Consider the following 20,168-nt stretch of genomic DNA (forward strand, 5'->3'; position numbering starts at 1 on the left):
CTTACATCATTCTCCTCTCCTCTGTTTTATCCTCACAATAGCTGCGTGAGGTAGGTTAGCCCCCCACCCCTCACCACCACTGTTTCAAAATTTCTGGAAATTTGACATCTGTGATCAGGGGCAGAAACACCAAAAAGACCCCCTGAACAAAGTTATTTTAATCGGTTTCAGGATAGCCAGGAATCTGGGGAGAGGAGGGAATGATGGGAATCAAAGAATTTTTTTTTTTTTACCAATTAAAAACGCATTCTACAAAGTAGCTTCCAAAATCCTCACGTCGAAATACAAACTAACAAGATGAGAATCCTGGCGCGAGGAGTTCCACAGGCTTCATGTCACAAAGAAGAAGATATTCGATTTATACCCCACCCTTCACTATGCGAAGGAGTCTCAGAGAGACTTACAATCCCCTTCCCCTTCTCACAACAGATACCCTGTGAGGTAAGTGGGGCTGAGAGAACTGCCCCATTCCAGAGAGCCAGTCTGGTGTAGCAGTTAAGTGCCTTGGGTCAGCCACAGCTCTGGTAGGAGTTGTCCTTGAAAGGGCAGTAGCTGTAAGAGTTCTCTCAGCCCCACCCACCTCGCAGGGTGTCTGTTGTTGGGGGAGGGGAAGTAAAGGAGATTGTGACTGCTCTGAGACTCTGAGTATAGGGCAGGATAGAAATCCAGTATCTTTGCTTGCTAGCTTAATAAAACTATTTACTACAGAAATCCAGTATCTTTTTCCCCCTCCCCCTGAAAAAACTCTTGAGAGAACAGTTCTGCAAGAACTGCGGCTGACCCAAGGCTGAATCAAACCCAATTCATGGAACCATATTGTTGGAAGGGACCTCCAGGACCATCTAGTCTAGGGATGGCCAAACTTGCTTCATGTAAGAGCCACATAGAATAAATGTCAGATGTTTGAGAGTCGCAAGACGTGAACATCAAATGTCTAAGAGCTGCAAGACATGATTGTCAGATGTTGGAAGGGAGGGAGGAAGGAAAATAGATGGGCTGGAGGGAGGTAGAGGTAGAAAGAAAGTAACTTTAACTTGAAATGCATGGGGCAGTGGGGGCTTTGAGAGAAGATATTGGAAGATATTTGATTTATATCCCGCCCTCCGCTCTGAATCCCAGAGTCTCAGAGCGGGCACAATCTCCTTTATCTTCCTCCCCCACACCAGACACCCTGGGTGGGGCTGAGAGGGCTCTCACAACAGCTGCCCTTTCAAGGACAACTCCTACCAGAGCTGTGGCTGACCCAAGGCAATTAACTACTACACCAAACTGGCAGCTGCTGGAATGGCCTTGGGTCAGCCATCGCTCTCGTAGGAGTTGTCCTTGAAAGGGCAGCTTCTGTGAGAGCTCTCCCAGCCCCACCCAACCTCACAGGGCAACCGTTGTGGGGGAGGAAGGTAAAGGAGGTTGTGTGCCGCTCTGAGACTCGGAAATTTGGAGTGGAGGGCAGGATATAAATCCAATGTCGTCGTCTTATTATTACTACATTGTAATATATAATGAAATAATTATACAACTCATGGTCTGGTTGTTAACAGGCCATGGACCGGTACCGGTTGGGGACCCCTGCTCTAAAGCACCTGTTTTCTCCATGCAATGTCATCTCAATTGTTTGGACATCAATGTAATTGCAGGAGATCTTAGGGCTCCCAAATCCCCCGCGGTTTCCAAAGACATCAACCAGAAGTGACGTCATCACACCAGCAACACTGCGCACCGGCCGCTCTAGGCATTTCCTATTGTACCATAGAGTTTTCCCTCCCAAATTGCTAGAGCATCCAGGGGAACCATTGATTTTTCCCAGAAATGCCTAGAGCAGCTGGTGCAGTGTCGCCGGCACGATGATGTCACTGGGAGATCTCCAGGTGCTCCCTGGAGGGCGGCAACTTGACGAAGTAGCCAGGGCCCGCTTTTCATCGAAAGGCTACAGGAGGCAGGCTCCAAATGCAAGCGGGGACGAGAGAAACCTTTTAGCCCGTCGATGATTTCTTCGCATTCGCTAGCTTTTATTTATTACGCCTCTTTCAACTCAAAACGCCCCGAAGGTGTCTAACATTATAAAAATCAATTTAAAAAAAAAGAAAGAAAAAGCCACGCATGGAAATGGCGAGACGTCTTCAAAGCAACCGCAAAGCTCTGGAGACAGATTCCAGGTGCAGAATTAGCCTTTCCAGCCAAAATGGCCGCCTGGCGGCACTTTAAGGACTGGCAAATTTATTGCGGGAAAAGCTTTCACGGCGTAGTTTCACCAGAGGAATGGAGTGGCATCTTCCATGGATAAGGACATTTATCATGACTGTCCAGAGAAGAGCTGTGGGGGAAGGTGGGGGAGAGAACGGAAGTGTGGAGAAATAACTTGTCTCTTGGGAGGTTGGCAACGGGCAAGATCTCCACTGTGTGCTTTAACCTCTTTTTTTCCCCCTGAGGTAAGAACAAGCAGGACAGGGCTCAGTACTGGGTCCCATGCTCTTTAACTTGTTCACTAATGATTTGGAGTTGAGAGTAAGCAGTGAAGTGGCTGAGTTTGCCGATGACACTAAATCGTTTAGGGTGGTAAGAACCAGAGAGGATTGTGAGGCACTCCAAACGGATTTGTTGAGGCTGGGTGAGTGGGCGTCAGCGTGGCAGATGAGGTTCAATGTGGCCAAGTGCAAAGTAATGCGCATTGGGGCCGAGAATCCCAGCTACAAATACAAGTTGATGGGGTGTGAACTGGCAGAGACTGACCAAGGGAGAGATCTTGGGGTCGTTCTAGATAACTCACAGAAAATGTCAAGACAGTGTGCGATTGCAATAAAAAAGGCCAACGCCACGCTGGGAATTATTAGGAAGGGAATTGAAAACAAATCAGCCAGTATCATAATGCTCCTGTATAGATCGATGGTGTGGTCTCGTTTGGAGTACTGTGTGCAGTTCTGGTCGCCGCACCTCAAAAAGGACATTATAGCATTGGAGAAAGTTCAGAAAAGGGCAACTAGAATGATTAACGGTTTGGAACACTTTCCCTAGGAAGGAAGGCTAAAACGCCTTGGGCTCTTTAGCTTGGAGAAACGTCGACTGAGGGGTGACATGCTAGAGGTTTACAAGATTATGCATGGGATGGAGAAAGTAGAGAAAGAAGTCCTTTTCTCCCTTTCTCACAATACAAGAACTCGTGGGCATTCAATGAAATTGCTGAGCAGTTGGGTTAGAAAGGACAAAAGGAAGTCCTTCTTCACCCAAAGGGTGATTAACATGTGGAATTCACTGCCACAGGACATGGTGGCAGCTACAAGCATAGCCAGCTTCAAGAGGGGTTTGGATAAAAATATGGAGCAGAGGTCCATTAGTGGCTATTAGCCACAGCATATTGTTGGAACTGTCTAGGGCAGTGATGCTCTGTATTCTTGGTGCTTGGTGGGGGCAAAGTGGAAGGGCTTCTAGCTCCACTTGTGGACCTCCTGATGGCACTTGGGTTTGGGGTTTTTTTGTGGCCACTGTGTGGCACAGACTGGATGGGCCCTTGGCCTGATCCAACATGGCTCCCCTTATGTTCTTATGTGACACAGAGAGTTGGACTGGATGGGCCATTGGCCTGATCCAACATGGCTTATTTTATGTTCTTATGTGACACAGAGTGTTGGACTGGATGGGCCATTGGCCTGATCCAACATGGCTTCTTTTATGTTCTTATGTGACACAGAGTGTTGGACTGGAGGGGCCATTGGCCTGATCCAACATGGCTTCTCTTACGTTCTTATGTGACACAGAGTGTTGGACTGGAGGGGCCATTGGCCTGATCCAACATGGCTTCTCTTATGTTCTTATGTGACACAAAGTGTTGGACTGGATGGGCCATTGGCCTGATCCAACATGGCTTCTTTTATGTTCTTATGTGACACAGAGTGTTGGACTGGAGGGGCCATTGGCCTGATCCAACATTGCTTCTCTTACGTTCTTATGTGACACAGAGTGTTGGACTGGAGGGGCCACTGGCCTGATCCAACAGGGCTTCTCTTATGTTCTTATGTGACACAGAGTGTTGGACTGGAGGGGCCATTGGCCTGATCCAACATGGCTTCTCTTACGTTCTTATGTGACACAGAGTGTTGGACTGGATGGGTCACTGGCCTGATCCAACATGGCTTCTCTTATGTTCTTATGTGACTCAGAGTGTTGGACTGGAGGGGCCATTGGCCTGATCCAACATGGCTTCTCTTATGTTCTTATGTAAGCTCTTGGAAAATTGGCTACATCAGGGGTATGTGGCCTTACATGCAAAAGAGTTCCTGCTACAAAAAAACCCCCAAGTTCTAGTATTTGGGGAGATTGGTTGTTATTCTGAAAGGTCTCTGAGCCCCGCTCGAAGGTTGACAAACCCTAATTCGGGACGCGGAATTCTGCTCGCAATTTTTACGCTCTCGTGGTGCCATGATAGAAGTACTGCCGCCCTGTCGACAGCGCAGCTGCCGTTCCCCTCCCCCCAAGAGCCCTCTTCTGGGCCATTTAGGCTTGCCAGTCCCCAGGTCCCAGCGGGGGTTCTCCCGCTTTCCCAGGCTCCTTCCCACCCCCACAACCACCAATGACTTTCCACCTTCCACCATGTGACTTTCCACCTCAGTCTCTGATTGAAAGGCTTCCTCTTGGGATGGTGTGTCTGTGTTACTTTGAAGAAGTTGGCAGCAACTCATGAGTAGAGAGGCCAATCCCCTGCTTCAGAGTCGTCAGAAACGGGGGGGAGGGAAATGTCTGCAGGGCACTTCATTATTCCCTACGTGGAGATCGATTTTCATAGGGTATAATGGGGAATTGATCTGGAGGTATCGAGGGCTCGGGGGGGGGGGGGTTTGCTGTATTTTGAGGTAGAGGCACCAAATTTTTCGTATAGCATCCAGTGCCTCTCCCCAAAATACCCGCAAGTTTTAAAACGATTGGACCAGGGGGTTTAATTCTATGAGCCCCAAAAGAAAGTGTCCCTATCCTTCATTATTTCCTATGGAAGGAAGGCATTTAAAAAAGGTGTGGTGTCCCTTTAAATGTGGTGGCCAGAACTCCCTTGGAGTTCAATTATGCTTGTCACAGCCTTGATCTGGGCTCCACCCCCAATGTCTCCTGGCTCCACCCCCAAAGTCCCCAGATATTTCTTGAATTAGACTTGGCAACCCTAGGGCCATTCTTGAAATCCCCAGGGCCTCCTTTCCAGCACTCGCCCTACAAAAGTGCCGAAGGCCCCAGAGAGCCGAATGAATCAATTATTCCAGCACATCTGACTGGGCGGCTGATTGATTCCTCCTTGGCTACGCCGGCAGTGGGCTGCCACCATTAGCTAATTGTTTCTTGACAAGAGGGATTTTTTTCTTTGACTGGCATCCAGCAGTGGGGAAGGGGGCTGGGAGAGGCGGTCCCGGGGGGGATCTGTCGATTACCAAGGAGCTTTTGGCTTCAGATTCTCTCCCCCCCCCCCCCGCCACTCCCCAAACAATCACACAGCCACAAATTCCCAAAGCGTGCATTTTCCATGTGAGTTCCTTACTCACCCGCGTGTGTGCGCATGCATTTGTGTCTTCCGTATCTGCAGCTGGAATTATATTAGGGTTGCCAGCCTCCAGGTGGGGCCTGGAGATCTCATGCTTTTAGGATTGCCAATCCCCAGGTGGGGGCAGGGGATCCCCCGGGTTGAAGGCCCTCCCCCCGCTTCAGGGTCGTCAGAAAGCGGGGGGGAGGGGAGGGAAATGTCTTCTGGGAACTATTATTCCCTATGGAGATTTATTCCCATAGAAAATCATGGAGAATTGATCTGCGAGTATCTGGGGCTCTGGGGGGGCTGTTTTTTGGGGTAGAGGCACCAAATTTTCAGTATAGCATCTAGTGCCTCTCCCCAAAATACCCCCCCAAGTTTCAAAAAGATTGGACCAGGGGGTCCAATTCTATGAGCCCCAAAAGAAGGTGCCCCTATTCTTCATTATTTCCTATGGAAGGAAGGCATTGAAAAGGTGTGCCGTCCCTTTAAATGTGATGGCCAGAACTCCCTTTGGAGTTGAATTATGCTTGTCACAGCCTTGCTCCTGGCTCCACCCCTAATGTCTCCCGGCTCCACCCCCAGAGTCTCCTGGCTCCACCCCCAAAGTCCCCAGATATTTCTTGAATTGGACTTGGCAACCCTACATGCTTTTACAGCTGATCTCCAGCTGGCAGAGATCGGCTCCCCTGGAGGAAACGGCTGCTATCGAGGTAGGGTTGCCAATCCCCAGGTGGGGGCAGGGGATTCCCCGGTTTGGAGGCCTTCCCTCCACTTCAGGGTCATCAGAAAGCGGGGTGGGGGGAGGGAAATGTCTGCTGGGCACTCCATTATTCCCTATGGAGACCGGTTCCCATAAGCTATAACGGAGAATTGATCCGCAGGTATCTGGGGCTCTTAGGGGGGCTGTTTTTTGCGCTAGAGGCACCACATTTGCAGCATAGCATCCGGTGCCTCTCCCCAAAAGACCCTCCAAGTTTCAAAAGATTGGAGCAGAGGGGGCCAATTCTATGAGCCCCCAAAGAAGGTGCCCCTGCATTTATTTATTTATTTATTTATTTATTTTTTAAATTCTTCCCTGCGTCCAGGGACCCGCTCCAGGTGGTTTGCGAGATTAAAGACACCATATGATAAAACCATTTTTAAAAGACGTAAAAACCTGATCAATATCAAAAACAAACTGTAAAGCAAGCCAAGAACCCCTCAGGGCATAAAAACAGCGTACAGTAATGTCCAGTTACTTAATATAGGATCCATAAAACAACCCTGGTGGAAGGAAGAAGGAGGAGGAGGAGGAGAGTCAGATTTATACCCCACCCTCTGGCCATCACATTAAAAGGAACTGCACACCTTTTAAATGCCTTCCCTCCATCTGGAAATAGTGAAGGAGAGGGGCACCTTCTTTTGGGGCTCATAGAATTGAACCCCCTGGTCCGGAAGAGGTGCAGGCCCTACGGGATCTTAACCAGTTCCGTAGGGCCTGCAAAACTGCCCTCTTCCAGCTAGCTTTTTAAGACAGAACTCTTGATAAGACCAGTAATACCGAGCCACCTTATACGTTATTCGACTGTATTTTAATGTCTTACTGTCTTACTGTTTTATTTTTAAATTATTAACTGTATTATTTATTGTCTATTTGTATCATGGTTTTCACCATGTCCTGTTAGCCGCCCTGAGCCTGCCTCAGCGGGGAGGGCGGGGTATAAATAAAAGTTGTTTTTTATTATTATTATTATTATTATTATTATTATTATTATTATTATTATTATCATCATCCTTTTGAAACGTGGCGAGTATTTTAGGAAGAGGCACTGGATGCTATGCTGAAAATTTGGTGCCTCTACCTCAAAAACCACCACCCCCAGATCAATTCTCCATGGTCTCCATAGGGAATAACGGAGTACCCAGCAGACATTTCCCTCCCCCCCCTCCACTTTCTAACGACCCTGAAGCAGGGGGAGGGCCTCCAAATGGGGGAAATTCCCTGCCCACACCTGGGGATTGGCAACCCTAATGGCCAATCAGAAGCCTTGCTGGCAAAAACCTCATCTGACTCCACCTACTTTCTTAAAAACATTGCTGGGGGCCGTCGTGCCAAGGGCACGATGTTGTGGGCTAGAAACTTGAACAGTCAGCAAACTATTTACATGAGGAAGTTGGATGCTGGCCAGAAGGAGTGGCTTCCCCACACAGCCGGGGTTCAGTGCACCCCCCAAAAAAGCTATCCACCCGCGCCAGAGGCTCCCCCTCCTCCACTGCTCCTGCTATACAGAGTTGTCTCTGGCGACTGTTGCATTCGCCAAACGGCTGCCCCAGCCTCATCATCCCCATCTCACCGGAGACGCGAGGAGCATTTCTTGGCTTCCCACAATCAGGAGAGGGGAAGAGAGAGATTGGAGTGCAGGAAATGAAAAGATCCCAGCGACAAGAAGGGGGCAAAGGGCACAAAGAGAGGCGGGCCAGCCGGCTGTGGTGTGACGCAAGGGCTGGAGCTGGAAGAATAGCCAGATGCTGGGCCTGGGCTTCTACTCCCTGTCAGCAAGCAGCCGCTGTCACGGTCTCATCCTCTGTCAGGACTAGTTCCTTGATGGCGCGGGATGGGATTCCAGCACCCGGAATCCTCCATTCCTCTTCGCAAGCATAGACAGCTTCGAGAGGGGATTGAATAGGGTTGCCAAGTCCAATTCAAGAAATCTCTGGGGACTTTGGGGGTGGAGCCAGGAGACACTGGGGTGGAGCTAGGAGCAAGGGTGTGACAAGCATCACTCAACCCCAACGGGAGTTTTGGCCATCGCATTTCAAGGGACGGCACACCTTTTTTAAATGTCTTCCTTCCCTCCACCCTCCCCTTCTCTGATTTCGCCTCAGAGGCGGAGCGGAGCGGGTGACGCCGCTGCGCGGCTGCCGCCTCTTCTCCGCTTCACCGTAACTGCTCCTCCGAGATGGGCTCAGGCTGAGCCCATCTCGGAGGAGCAGGTATGGTGAAGCAGAGAAGAGGTGGCAGCGCAGCGATGTCGCCCACTCCACTCCGCCTCTGAGGTGAAATCAGAGAAGGGGAGGGTGGAGGCAGGCCAGGAGCGTGGCGAGCCGCGAGTCCGGGTCCTAGAAGGACCCAGATTCGCGGCTCGCCACGCTCCTGGCCTGCCTCCACCCTCCCCTTCTCTGATTTTACCTCAGAGGCGGAGCGGGCGATGCCGCTGCGCTGCTGCCGCCTCTTCTCCGGTTCACCGTAGCTGCTCCTCCGAGATGGGGCGGCTCACCACACTCCTTGGCGCCGTTTCCCCCTCCCCCCGCTTCCGTTTTTTTGGAGAGGGGGGAAGAGGCTGTAAATTCTGGGGTCCCCCGCCAGGGCGGGAGGGTTGGGAAGCCTAGGATTGAATCAAATCTGGAGCAGAGGTCTATCAGTGGCTATTAGCCACAATGTGTGGCAAATAGAAGGGGAAGACATGGAAGTCGTGACAGACTTCACATTTGTGGGATCCAAGATCCCTGCGGATGGTGACTGCAGCCACGAAACTGAAAGATGTTTGCTCCTTGGGAGGACAGCTGTGGCAAACCTGGGCAGTATAATAAAAAGTAGAGACATTACCCTGCCAACAAAAGTCTGTATAGTTAAAGCGATGGTATTCCCAGTAGTAAGGTATGGCTGTGAGAGCTGGACCATAAGGAAGGCCGAGCGCAGAAATATAGATGTTTTCGAGCTGTGGTGCTGGAGAAGATTCTTGATAGTCCCTTGGACTGCAAGAAGATCCAATCAGTCAGTCCTAAGAGAAATCAACCCAGACTGTTCCCTGGAAGGTCAGATGCTGAAGCTGAAGCTCAAATACTTTGGCCACCCAATAAGAAGGGAGCACTCACTGGAGAAGACCCTGATGCTGGGAAAGACAGAAGCGAAAAGAAGAAGGGGACGGCAAAAGAGGAGATGACTGGACAGCATTACTGATGTAACAAACACGAATTTGAGCAGACTTCGGAGGATGGTGGAAGACAGGAGGGCCTGGAGTGACTTCGTCCATGGGGTCGCAAAGAGTCGGACTTGACTGTGCAACTGAACAACAAAATAGATGGAACTTTCTGTCTGGGGCAAGTCATGCTCTGTATTCTTGGTGCTTAAGGGGGGGTGCACAGTAGGAGAGCTTCTTGTGTCCTGGCCCCACTGACGGACCTCCTGATGGCACCTGGGTTTTTTGGCCACTGTGTGACACAGAGTGTTGGACTGGATGGACCATTGGCCTGATCCAACATGGCTTCTCTTATGTCGTTATGGACTGACTCAGGTAGCCAGTAGATCAGGGGGTCCTTAATTTAGTGCCCATGGGTGTCCCCCCCCCCCACTTTTTGGTATTTTTGTATTTTTTAATGTGTGTGTGTGTTTGTTCACTTCATCAGAAGTAACTCACTTTCCCTCTCGGGTATTCCATTCAGATTAATCAATAGAAGGAAGTGATCGTACCCAGTTAGGATAGCCAAGTCCAATTCAAGAAATCTCTGGGGACTTTGGGGGCGGAGCCTGGAGACTTTGGGGGTGGAGCTGCAAGCAAGAGTGTGACACGTACTCCAAAGGGAGTTCCGGCCATTGCATTTAAAGGGCCTTTTCAATGCCTTCCCTCCATTTGAAATAATGAAGGATAAAGGCACCTTCTTTTGGGATTCATAGAATTGGACCCCCCCCTCCCCTTTTGAAACTTGGGTGTTTTTTTGAGGAGAGGCACTGGATGCTATGCTGAACATTTGGTGCCACTACTTCAAAAAGCAGCAACCCCCCCCCCAAAGCTCCAGATACCTGCAGATCAATTCTCCATTATACCCTGTAAGAATCGGTCTCCATAGGGAATAACGGAGTGCCCAGCAGACATTTTCCCTTCCATCCCCCTCCCCTTTCTGATTACCCTGAAGTGGGGGGGAGGGCATCCAAACCGGGGGATCCCCTGCCCCTACCTGGGGGTTGGCAACCCTATCACCCAGTCTGGATTGTGCATTCATGACTTTTGCAACTGCTTTGCATTGACATGGCTCTCACTTCCTGCAGCCACTCTCCCCCCTCCCCTTGCCCCCTATATATCTGGCCAGTTTCTACATACCCTCCACGCATCTGGCGAAGAGAGCAGCGTTTCTCAGAAGCTTATGCTACAACAAAAATTGTTAGTCTTAAAGGTGCTACAGGGCTCTTTACCAGGTCTTTTTTTGAGCAAGAACACCGTTCCGGCTGGCTTGGCATCATGGGGTGTGGCCTAATATGCAAATGAGTTCCTGCTGGCCGTTGTCTACCCAAAAAGCCCTGCGCAAAACAATGGGGATGTCGGGGTGTGGCCTAATATGCAAATGAGTCCCTGCTGGGCATTGTCTACCAAAAAAGCCCTGCGCAAAACAATGGTGATGCCAGGGGGTGTGGCCTAATATGCAAATGTTCTTGTTGGGCATTATCTACGAAAAGCCCTGCGCAAAACAATAGTGATGTCAAGGGGTGTGGCCTAATATGCAAATGAGCTCCTGCTGGGCGTCTGCCAAAAAAAGCCCTGCTCTTTACACATGTGTGTCTGCATCAGGAAGTCATGGCGATGACCTCCGGTGACTGACCCCTACTGGAGGCCTGGAGGATATTCAGGAAGGTGACTAAATAAAGCCTGCCGCTGTCCTCCCAACTGCTGGTATTGATATCCAAAAAGACATCCATGTACTGATTCCCAAGCCATGCACCCCTGGAATGTGATATTGCAATGTAACCCTAGAATATTAATACGACACAGCAATGCCCATTTGAATTGGAATGGTCTTTCTTGCGCATAAGGGAGAAAAATCCAGTCCCTTCTAGGCCCCAGGCAGGCTGGAATGATGTCAAGTCTGGTTCGCAGGCTGGACAGACGTGGTGGCTCTGTTGAAAAGCTAAGGAAGATCCCTCTTTCTGCTCCTGGAAATGAAGAATTCCAGGCCCAGAGAGGGACACGTAGTGGGCAGAGCTGTAAAAGTTCCTTCACTTCTTTTGGCGACCTTTTAAGTCCTGTTATCAAAACAAACAAAAAAACAAGGGTTACCAGGACACTGCAATACAAATAAATGACTTGTATATATATGTTCTGTTATTCTTCAGGGCAGGACAGCAGAAACACAAAGGCTAAAGGTTAAGTGGCCATCTTGTTGTGAATGTGTGGTATACCTGTAAACTGGTCTCACATTTCTGCCAGGGAATCTGACTTTTAACAAAATTTCTATTTTGCTTTAATTACTGCTAAGGCTATCAAAGTCAACCAATCTCCTGAACACTTGATGGATGCCTATCCATGTTTGACATTAAGGGAGAAATCTATCACTTTGGGAGAGCTTCAAAGGAATCAGTTTGGAAAAACAGGGCCATAAAATGTCATTTGGCCAGTATAATTAAAATTCCTCTATTGGTGGTATGAGTCTACGACACAATGATCTCTGATTGGATATTCCACATATGACACTCTGATTTCCCATTGATGTGAGACTCTGCTTCCTCTCTGGGTAATTCAATTGCTTGATGTGACGTAATTTACCCTAGAAAACAGGCAATCCTACCTGTCAAGTCTGGGGATTTCTCCATCCTCTCCCTCCCTCCATCCCTTCCTGCCTTCACCCCCCTCCCTTCTCAAGAGAAATCTCCCTCCAGAGTAGGGTTGCCAAGTCCAATTCATGAAATATCTGGGGACTTTGGGGGTGGAGTCAGGAGACTTTGGGGGTGGAGCCAGGAGACATTAGGGGTGGAGCCAGGAGCAAGGCTGTGACAAGCATAATTGAACTCCAAAGGGAGTTCTGGCCATCACATTTCAAGGGATGGCACACCTTTTCAATTCCTTCCTTCCTTAGGAAATAATGAAAGATAGGGGCACCTTCTTTGGGGGCTCATAGAATTGGACCCCCTGGTCCAATCTTTTTGAAACTTAGTGAGTATATTGGGGAGAGCCACTGGATGCTATACTGAAAATCTGGTGCCTCTACCTCAAAAAAACAGGGCCCCCAGAGCCCCAAGCACCCGCTGATCAATTCTCCATTATTTTCTATGGGGAAAAGCCTCCTTAGGGAATCATGAGTTCCCAGAAGACATTTCCCTCCCCTCCCCCCGCTTTCTGATTACCCTGAAGTGGGGGGAGGGCCTCCAAACCGAAGGATCCCCCCACCTGGGGATTGGCAACCCTACTCCGGAGGCCTTGTGTTTCCTCTGACTGAGCCTACTCTGCAAGATCTAGGTATTGTATCACCTCTCCCCCTACCCGCACTTATTCAGCTAACGCTGTATTCCTCTTGTATGCTTGAAATCGTTTGATTGGGATGCAGCTATTTGAAAACCAATACCTATAATAAAATCCATTATTAACGAAAGGATTTTCAGGGGTCTATCTCCGTAAACGTTGACAGAGATCCTTGCTCACCCCACCTCTCGTAGACTCACCATTTGGAGCTAAGAAATAATATTCTCCAATAAAAGATTAGTTGAGGTGTTAACAGTATTCCCTAGAAGGTCTTCCATCCGTATACTAGCCAGGGTTCACCCTGCTTAATTTCTGAGATCAGACGAGGTCCAGCTTGCCTGGGCTCTCCAGCGTCGGGCCACCAACATCTTCCCTGCAAGTGTTTTTAGAAACTGGGTAGGGCCAAATGGGGCTCATGCCCAGTGAGACCTTTCTATGCCATCACTGTCTCGCTCCAGATCCGAGCTGAGCAGACTTTACACTCCGGACGGGTTCGGCTCAGTGTTCTTCTGAGCCATTTCAGCATCCCCTGTCGGCAGGGCTTTTTTTTTTTGTAGCAGGAGCTCCTTTGCGTATTAGGTCACACCCCCTGATGTAGCCAATCGTCCAAGAGCTTACAGGGCTCTTCGTACAGGGCCTACTGTAAACTCTTGTTGGAGAGCTTACAGTAGTGTTGGAGAGCTTTCAGTACTGTAAGCTACTGTTGGAGAGCCAGTTTGGTGTAGTGGTTAAGTGTGCGGACTCTTATCTGGGAGAACCGGGTTTGATTCCCCACTCCTCCACTTGCACCTGCTGGAATGGCCTTGGGTCAGCCATAGCTCTCGCAGGAGTTCTCCTTGAAAGGGCAGCTGCTGGGAGAGTCCTCTCAGCCCCACCCACCTCACAGGGTGTCTGTTGTGGGGGAGGAAGGTAAAGGAGATTGTGAGCCGCTCTGAGACTCTTCAGAGTGGAGAGCGGGATATAAATCCAATATCTTCATCTACCTCACAGGGTGTCTGTTGTGGGGGAGGAAGGGAAAGGAGATTGTGAGCCGCTCTGAGACTCTTCGGAGTGGAGGGCGCGATATAAATCCAATATCTTCATCTACCTCACAGGGTGTCTGTTGTGGGGGAGGAAGGGAAAGGAAATTGTGAGCCGCTCTGAGACTCTTCAGAGTGGAGAGCGGGATATAAATCCAATATCTTCATCTACCTCACAGGGTGTCTGTTGTGGGGGAGGAAGGGAAAGGAGATTGTGAGCCGCTCTGAGACTCTTTGGAGTGGAGGGCGGGATATAAATCTAATATCTTCATCTACCTCACAGGGTGTCTGTTGTGGGGGAGGAAGGGAAAGGAGATTGTGAGCCGCTCTGAGACTCTTTGGAGTGGAGGGCGGGATATAAATCCAATATCTTCATCTACCTCACAGTGTGTCTGTTGTGGGGGAGGAAGGCAAAGGAGATTGTGAGCCGCTCTGAGACTCTTTGGAGTGGAGGGCGGGATATAAATCCAATATCTTCATCTACCTCACAGGGTGTCTGTTGTGGGGGAGGAAGATAAAGGAGATTGTGAGCCGCTCTGCGATTCAGAGTGGAGGGCAGGATATAAATTCAATATCTTCATCTACCTCACAGGGTGTCTGTTGTGGGGGAGGAAGGTAAAGGAGATGTGAGCCGCTCTAAGACTCTTCGGAGTGGAGGGCGCGATATAAATCCAATATCTTCTTCTTCTTCTTCTCTTGGAGGATTGGCTACATCAGGGCTGTGTGGCCTGATATGCAAAGGAGCTCCTGCTTCAAAAAAGCTCTGCACCATCTGCCCCTGGTGGCAAGCAAGTTTTGCTGCGTCTAACACTCCTCTGTCAGCTTGTTGCTCCAAGCGACGGGTCAGTGCACACTTGCATGTTCCTCACACGGGGATGGCGCCCCGAGGCCATGCATTTTGTACGTGTTAGAACGGTTATTACAGATTAGGTGCCGCAGGGCTTTCCTATTCCCTCCATCCAGTGCTTTTCTACGGAGCAACTTCGCCCACGGGGCTGCGAACGACAGAGTGACAAGTTAGGCCCCGGTGTGAAACCGAGAGTGATTTGAATCGGCTTCCCTCTTGGTTACTGTTCAAGGCACACGCCTCTGATAATAATGTCTTAGGGTTGCTGGACTGTGACCTTCTAATCGCAAGATGTCCTAGTCCCACTGCATGCTGCATTGGTCAGGCTGCACCTAGAGGCTTGTGTGCAGTTCTGGAGGCCTCACTTCCAAAAATGGCTCGTCAGGGTCTCAGGCTGAGATCTCTCCCATCACCTCCTGCCTGGTCCTTTTAACTGGAGATACCGGGGATTGAACCGGGGACCTTCTGCATGCCAAGTAGATGGCTCTACCACTGAGCCACAGCCCCCCTCCTTAGCTCCCCAGGGTCTCAGGCTAAGATCTTTCCCATCACCTCCTGCCTGGCCCTTTGTAAGTGGAGATGCCGGGGATTGAACCTGGGACCTTCTGCATGCCAAACAGATGCTCTACCACAGAGCCACAGGCCCCCTCCTTAGCTCTCCAGGGTCTCAGGCTGAGGTCTTTCCTATCACCTCCTGCCTGGAGATGCTGGAGGTCTTTCCTATCACCTTTCAGCTGGAGATGCTGGGGATTGAACCTGGAACCTTCTGTGTGCCAAGCGGATGCTCTACCACTGAGCCACAACCCCCCTCCTTAGCTCTCCAGGGTCTCAGGCTGAGGTCTTTCCTATCACCTCCTGCCTGGCCCTTTCAGCTGGAGATGCCGGGGATTGAACCTGGGACTTTCTGTGTGCCAAGCAGATGCTCTACCACTAAGCCACTGCCCCCCTCCTTAGCTCTCCAGGGTCTCAGGCTGAGGTCTTTCCCATCACCTCCTGCCTGGTCCTTTTTAACAGGAGATGCCGGGGATTGAACCTGGGGCCTTCTGCATGCCAAGTGGATGCCTTACTACTGGGACAAAGATCAAAAAGATAGAGGGAAAGTCATGCTCTCTTACCTGGGCTAAGTAGTCAATGTTTTTCTTCCTCTGCCTTTGCAGATTGATCAGGATGGATTGACGTTGTCGGAGCGAACTCTCTACCTAGGACAGGATGAAGAGAGTGAAAAGGTGAGAAAGAAATGTGTCTTTGTAGCTACGTAGGCCTGGATTGGGAAGTCTTTGCTTCCAAGATCTTAAACGGGGAAGGTATTATTATTATTATTATTATTATTATTATTATTATTATTATTATTATTATTATTAGGACTCTTTTTCTAGCAGGAACTCCTCTGCATATTAGGCCACACACCCCCCTGATGCAGCCAATCCTCCTGGAGTTTACAGGAGGCCCTGTACTAAGAATCCTGTAAGCTCTTGGAGGATTGGCTACCTCAGGGGTGTGTGGCCTAGTATGCAGAGAAACTCCTAGAAAAAGAGCCCTGAATATTATTGTTATTGTTATTCCCTCCCCTGAAGGGCTCAGAGCAGTCTACAACATTATACCCGAACATACAATAAGCTAAAATATACAGTGAACAAAAAAGATTAGTAACAGGTAACAAATAACAGCTCAAACAATTAGCATCCTCCAGCTAATTGAGAAGGATAAGCTACTAGCCAGTTTGGTGTAGTGGTTAAGTGTGCGGACTCTTATCTGGGAGAACCGGGTTTGATTCCCCACTCCTTCACTTGCACCTGCTGGAATGGCCTTGGGTCAGCCATAGCTTTGGCAGAGGTTGTCCTTGAAAGGGCAGCTGCTGGGAGAGCCCTCTCAGCCCCACCCACCTCACAGGGTGTCTGTTGTGGGGGAGGAAGGTAAAGGAGATTGTGAGCCGCTCTGAGACTCTGCGGAGTGGAGGGCGGGATATAAATCCAGTATCTTCATCTACCTCACAGGGTGTCTGTTGTGGGGGAGGAAGGTAAAGGAGATTGTGAGCCGCTCTGAGACTCTGCGGAGTGGAGGGCGGGATATAAATCCAGTATCTTCATCTACCTCATAGGGTGTCTGTTGTGGGGGAGGAAGGTAAAGGAGATTGTGAGCCGCTCTGAGACTCTTCGGAGTGGAGGGCGGGATATAAATCCAATATCTTCTTCTTCTTCTTCTTCTTCTACTACCCTCCAGAAGGTTCAAATCTAGGGTTGCCAAGGCCAATTTAAGAAATATCTGGGGATTTTGGGGGTGGAGCCAGGAGACTTTGGGGGTGGAGTCAGGAGACATTGGGGCGGAGCCAAGAGCAAGGGTGTGACAAGCATAATTGAACTTCAAGGGAGTTCTGGCCATCACATTTAAAGGGACTGCACAATTTTTTCAATGCCTTCCTTCCATAGGAAATAATGAAGGATAGGGGCACCTTCTTTTGGGGCTCATAGAATTGGACCCCCTGGTCCAATCTTTTTGAAACTTGGGGGGTATTTTGGAGAGAGGCACTAGATGCTATACTGAAAATTTGGTGCCTCTATCTCAAAAAACACTCCCCCCCAGAGCCCCCGATACCCACGGTTCAATTCCCCATCATTCCCTATGGGAATCGTTCATGGAGGTGCATGATGGCTCTGGGGGCGGGGCTTCCCCCAGCAGCCAGCTGGCTGGGGGAAAGGGGAAGCCTGTAAAACTGGGGGATCCCCCTCTGGGACCTGGGGATTGGGAAGCCTATTCAAATCTCACCTCAGGGAAGTCACCCTCTTTTGGCTGCCCTGCAAAGGATGGAAAAAATAATACCAGCCTGTTCTTACAGGGCTATTCTCGAATGTGGAAAGCGCTATGTACACGCAGAATGGCCCAGCTTTTAGGAGGGACTGGCTGTAGAAGTGTCAGGAGTGTTGGGGGGACTTTGGGACATTGCCTTGGCCTAGTCCACCTCATCTTCAGCTGTGTGCATCCTCAGTGTGGGGACTGGAAAGTGTCTTAAGGTTGGCAGACTGTGCCCGCAGGCCACGCCAACTGGTGGAAGGAGCAGAGGCAGGGATGAGGGGGAATGTGACGTCATAGAAGCTTGGTCCCTTCTGGTGAAAACCCAGAAACGACGTAGGGTAGCCCTAGGAATCGCTAGAAATAATCAGAGTTTCCTAGAGCTACTCTTTGTCACTTCTGGGTTTTCACCAGACGTGACTACTTAGTGGCGCATGTGTTGTCATGATGGGTTTTTCCTTCTGCCGCCATGGGGGAGCGGTAAGCCTTAGGTATCTAGGCTCAGAGCCAGTTTGGTGTCGTGGTGAAGTGCACAGACTCTTATCTGGGAGAACCGGGTTTGATTCCCTACTCCTCCACTTGCAACTGCTGGAATGGCCTTGGGTCAGCCGTAGCTCTCGTAGGAGTTGTCCTTGAAAGGGCAGCTTCTGTGAGAGCTCTCTCAGCCCCACCTACCTCACAGGGTGTCTGTTGTGGGGGGGGAAGGTAAAGGAGGTTGTGATTGCTTTGAGACTCTGAGATTCAGAGTATAGGGTGGGATATAAATCCAATTTCTTCTTCTTCTTCTTCGGGGCTTTTTTATAGCAGGAACTCCTTTGCACATTAGGCCACACCTCCCTGATGTAGCCAATCCTCCTGGAGCTTACAGTAGGCCCTGAAAGAAGAGCCCTGTAAGCTCTTGGAGGATTGGCTACATCAAGGGTGTGTGGCCCAGGGGTGGAATTCTAGCAGAAGCTCCTTTGCATATTAGGCCACACCTCCCTGATGTAGCCAATCCTCCTGGAGCTTACAGTAGACCCTGAAAGAAGAGCCCTGTAAGCTCTTGGAGGACTGGCTTCAGGGGTGTGTGGCCTAATATGCAAAGGAGTTCCTGCTACAAAAGAAGCCCTGTTATGCTCATATTCCCACAATCGCTTCAGAATACTATACGGCTGCCTGGCAAGCAGTGGAAGGGTTGTAGAGGGGTGGCAGCATCACAGGAGAAAATTAAACAGAAAAATAAAGTCCTGTGTACTTACTGGAAGTTCTTACCCTCAAGTTCCTAGCGATTCCTAGAGCTACCCGGATGTGGCAAAGGGTAGCTCTAGGAATCGCTGGGAACTCTATGGCGAAAGTAGAAGTTCTTAGCAGCCCTAGAATCTGAGCACAAGTAAGTCTTGCTGTGCGAATGGTTCCATCAAGAGAAGCTCTGTAGTCTGTTTGGGTTTGGGAGGGACGGTGGCTCAGTGGTAGAGCATCTGCTTGGGAAGCAGAAGGTCCCAGGTTCAATCCCTGGCATCTCCAAAAACGGGTCCAGGCAAAAGAGGTGAACAACCTCCGCTTGAGACCCTGGAGAGCCGCTGCCGGTCTGAGAAGACAAGACTGACTTTGATGGACCAAGGGTCTGATTCAGTATAAGGCAGCTTCATATGTTCATATATGTTCATATCCTGTTGACATTGTTGTCCCCTCTCAGATTTTGGCTGCCTATCGGGTGTTCATGGAGCGTCTCCTGGGCCTGCTAGGGGCCGAGCACGTGGAGCAGAAAGCCAGCGAGATCCTGCACCTGGAACAGAGGCTGGCCAATGTAAGTTCCTCAGGGCAGCAGCCTTGCCCTTCATGGCCACAGCCCAAGTCTTATTCTTGGGGAAGGGAAGGCCTCCAAAAAAAAAAAAAATGGAAACTGAGCCTCAAGTCCTGCCCCAGAGGGAATCAACGTGGTCGTGACAGGCCACGTCCTAGCTGTTGTCGACCTTCCTCAGCATGGTCTCCAGAATCAGAGCGTAGATGCTAAGCAGGGCCTGGAGTTCTCCCGGAATAACACTGATCTCCAAACTGCAGAGTTCTGGTCCCCTGGACAAAATGGCTACTTTAGAGGTGGGGTTGCCAAGTCCAATACAAGAAATATCTGGGGACTTTGGGGGGTGGAGCCAGGAGACTTTGGGGGTGGAGCCAGGAGACATTAGGGGTGGAGCCAAGATCAAGGCTGTGACAAGCATCATTGAACTCCAAAGGGAGTTCTGGCCATCACATTTAAAGGGACGGCACACTTTTTCAATTCCTGCCTTCCATAGGAAATCATGAAGGATAGGGGCACCTTCTTTTGGGGCTCATAGAATTGGACCCCCTGGTCCAAACTTTTTGAAACTTGGGGAGTATTTTGGGGAGAGGCACTAGATGCTATACTGAAAATTTGGTGCCTCTATCCCAAAAAACAGCCCCCCCCCAGAGCCCCAGATACCCGCGGATCAATTCTCCATGATTTTCTATGGGAATCAATCTCTATAGGGAATAACAGAGTTCCCAGCAGACATTTCCCTCCCCTCCCCTCGCTTTCTGACGACCCTGAAGCGGGGGGAGGGCCTTCAAACTGGGGGATCCCCTGCCCCCACCTGGGGATTGGCAACCCTATTTAGAGGGCAGGCTCCGTGGCATACCATAGATCTGAAGAGAGATGGAGATCCTAGATTGGCATCGACCCCATCCCTCCCTCCCATAATCTCTGCTCTCTCCAGGCCCCACCTCCGAAAACTAGGCCAAAGTTTCTAACCCCACCAGATTTCCATCTGGGTATGCCTGACCCCTCTCCTGTTCCCTGCACTAGTCCG

General features: G+C 50.0%; 1 protein-coding gene across 1 annotated transcript in view; it reads left to right on the forward strand.

Annotated features, from left to right (window-relative positions):
- ECEL1 (endothelin converting enzyme like 1) overlaps positions 1-20,168 on the forward strand; it is a 182,287-nt gene that overhangs the window by 27,704 nt on the left and 134,415 nt on the right. The window contains exons 2-3 of the mRNA XM_060242824.1: positions 15,732-15,800; positions 19,037-19,147. Coding sequence (XP_060098807.1) covers positions 15,732-15,800; positions 19,037-19,147 — 180 coding nt within the window. The remainder of the gene's footprint in view (positions 1-15,731; positions 15,801-19,036; positions 19,148-20,168) is intronic.

Source organism: Heteronotia binoei, chromosome 6 (assembly GCF_032191835.1).
Source record: "Heteronotia binoei isolate CCM8104 ecotype False Entrance Well chromosome 6, APGP_CSIRO_Hbin_v1, whole genome shotgun sequence".
NCBI lineage: Eukaryota > Metazoa > Chordata > Lepidosauria > Squamata > Gekkonidae > Heteronotia > Heteronotia binoei.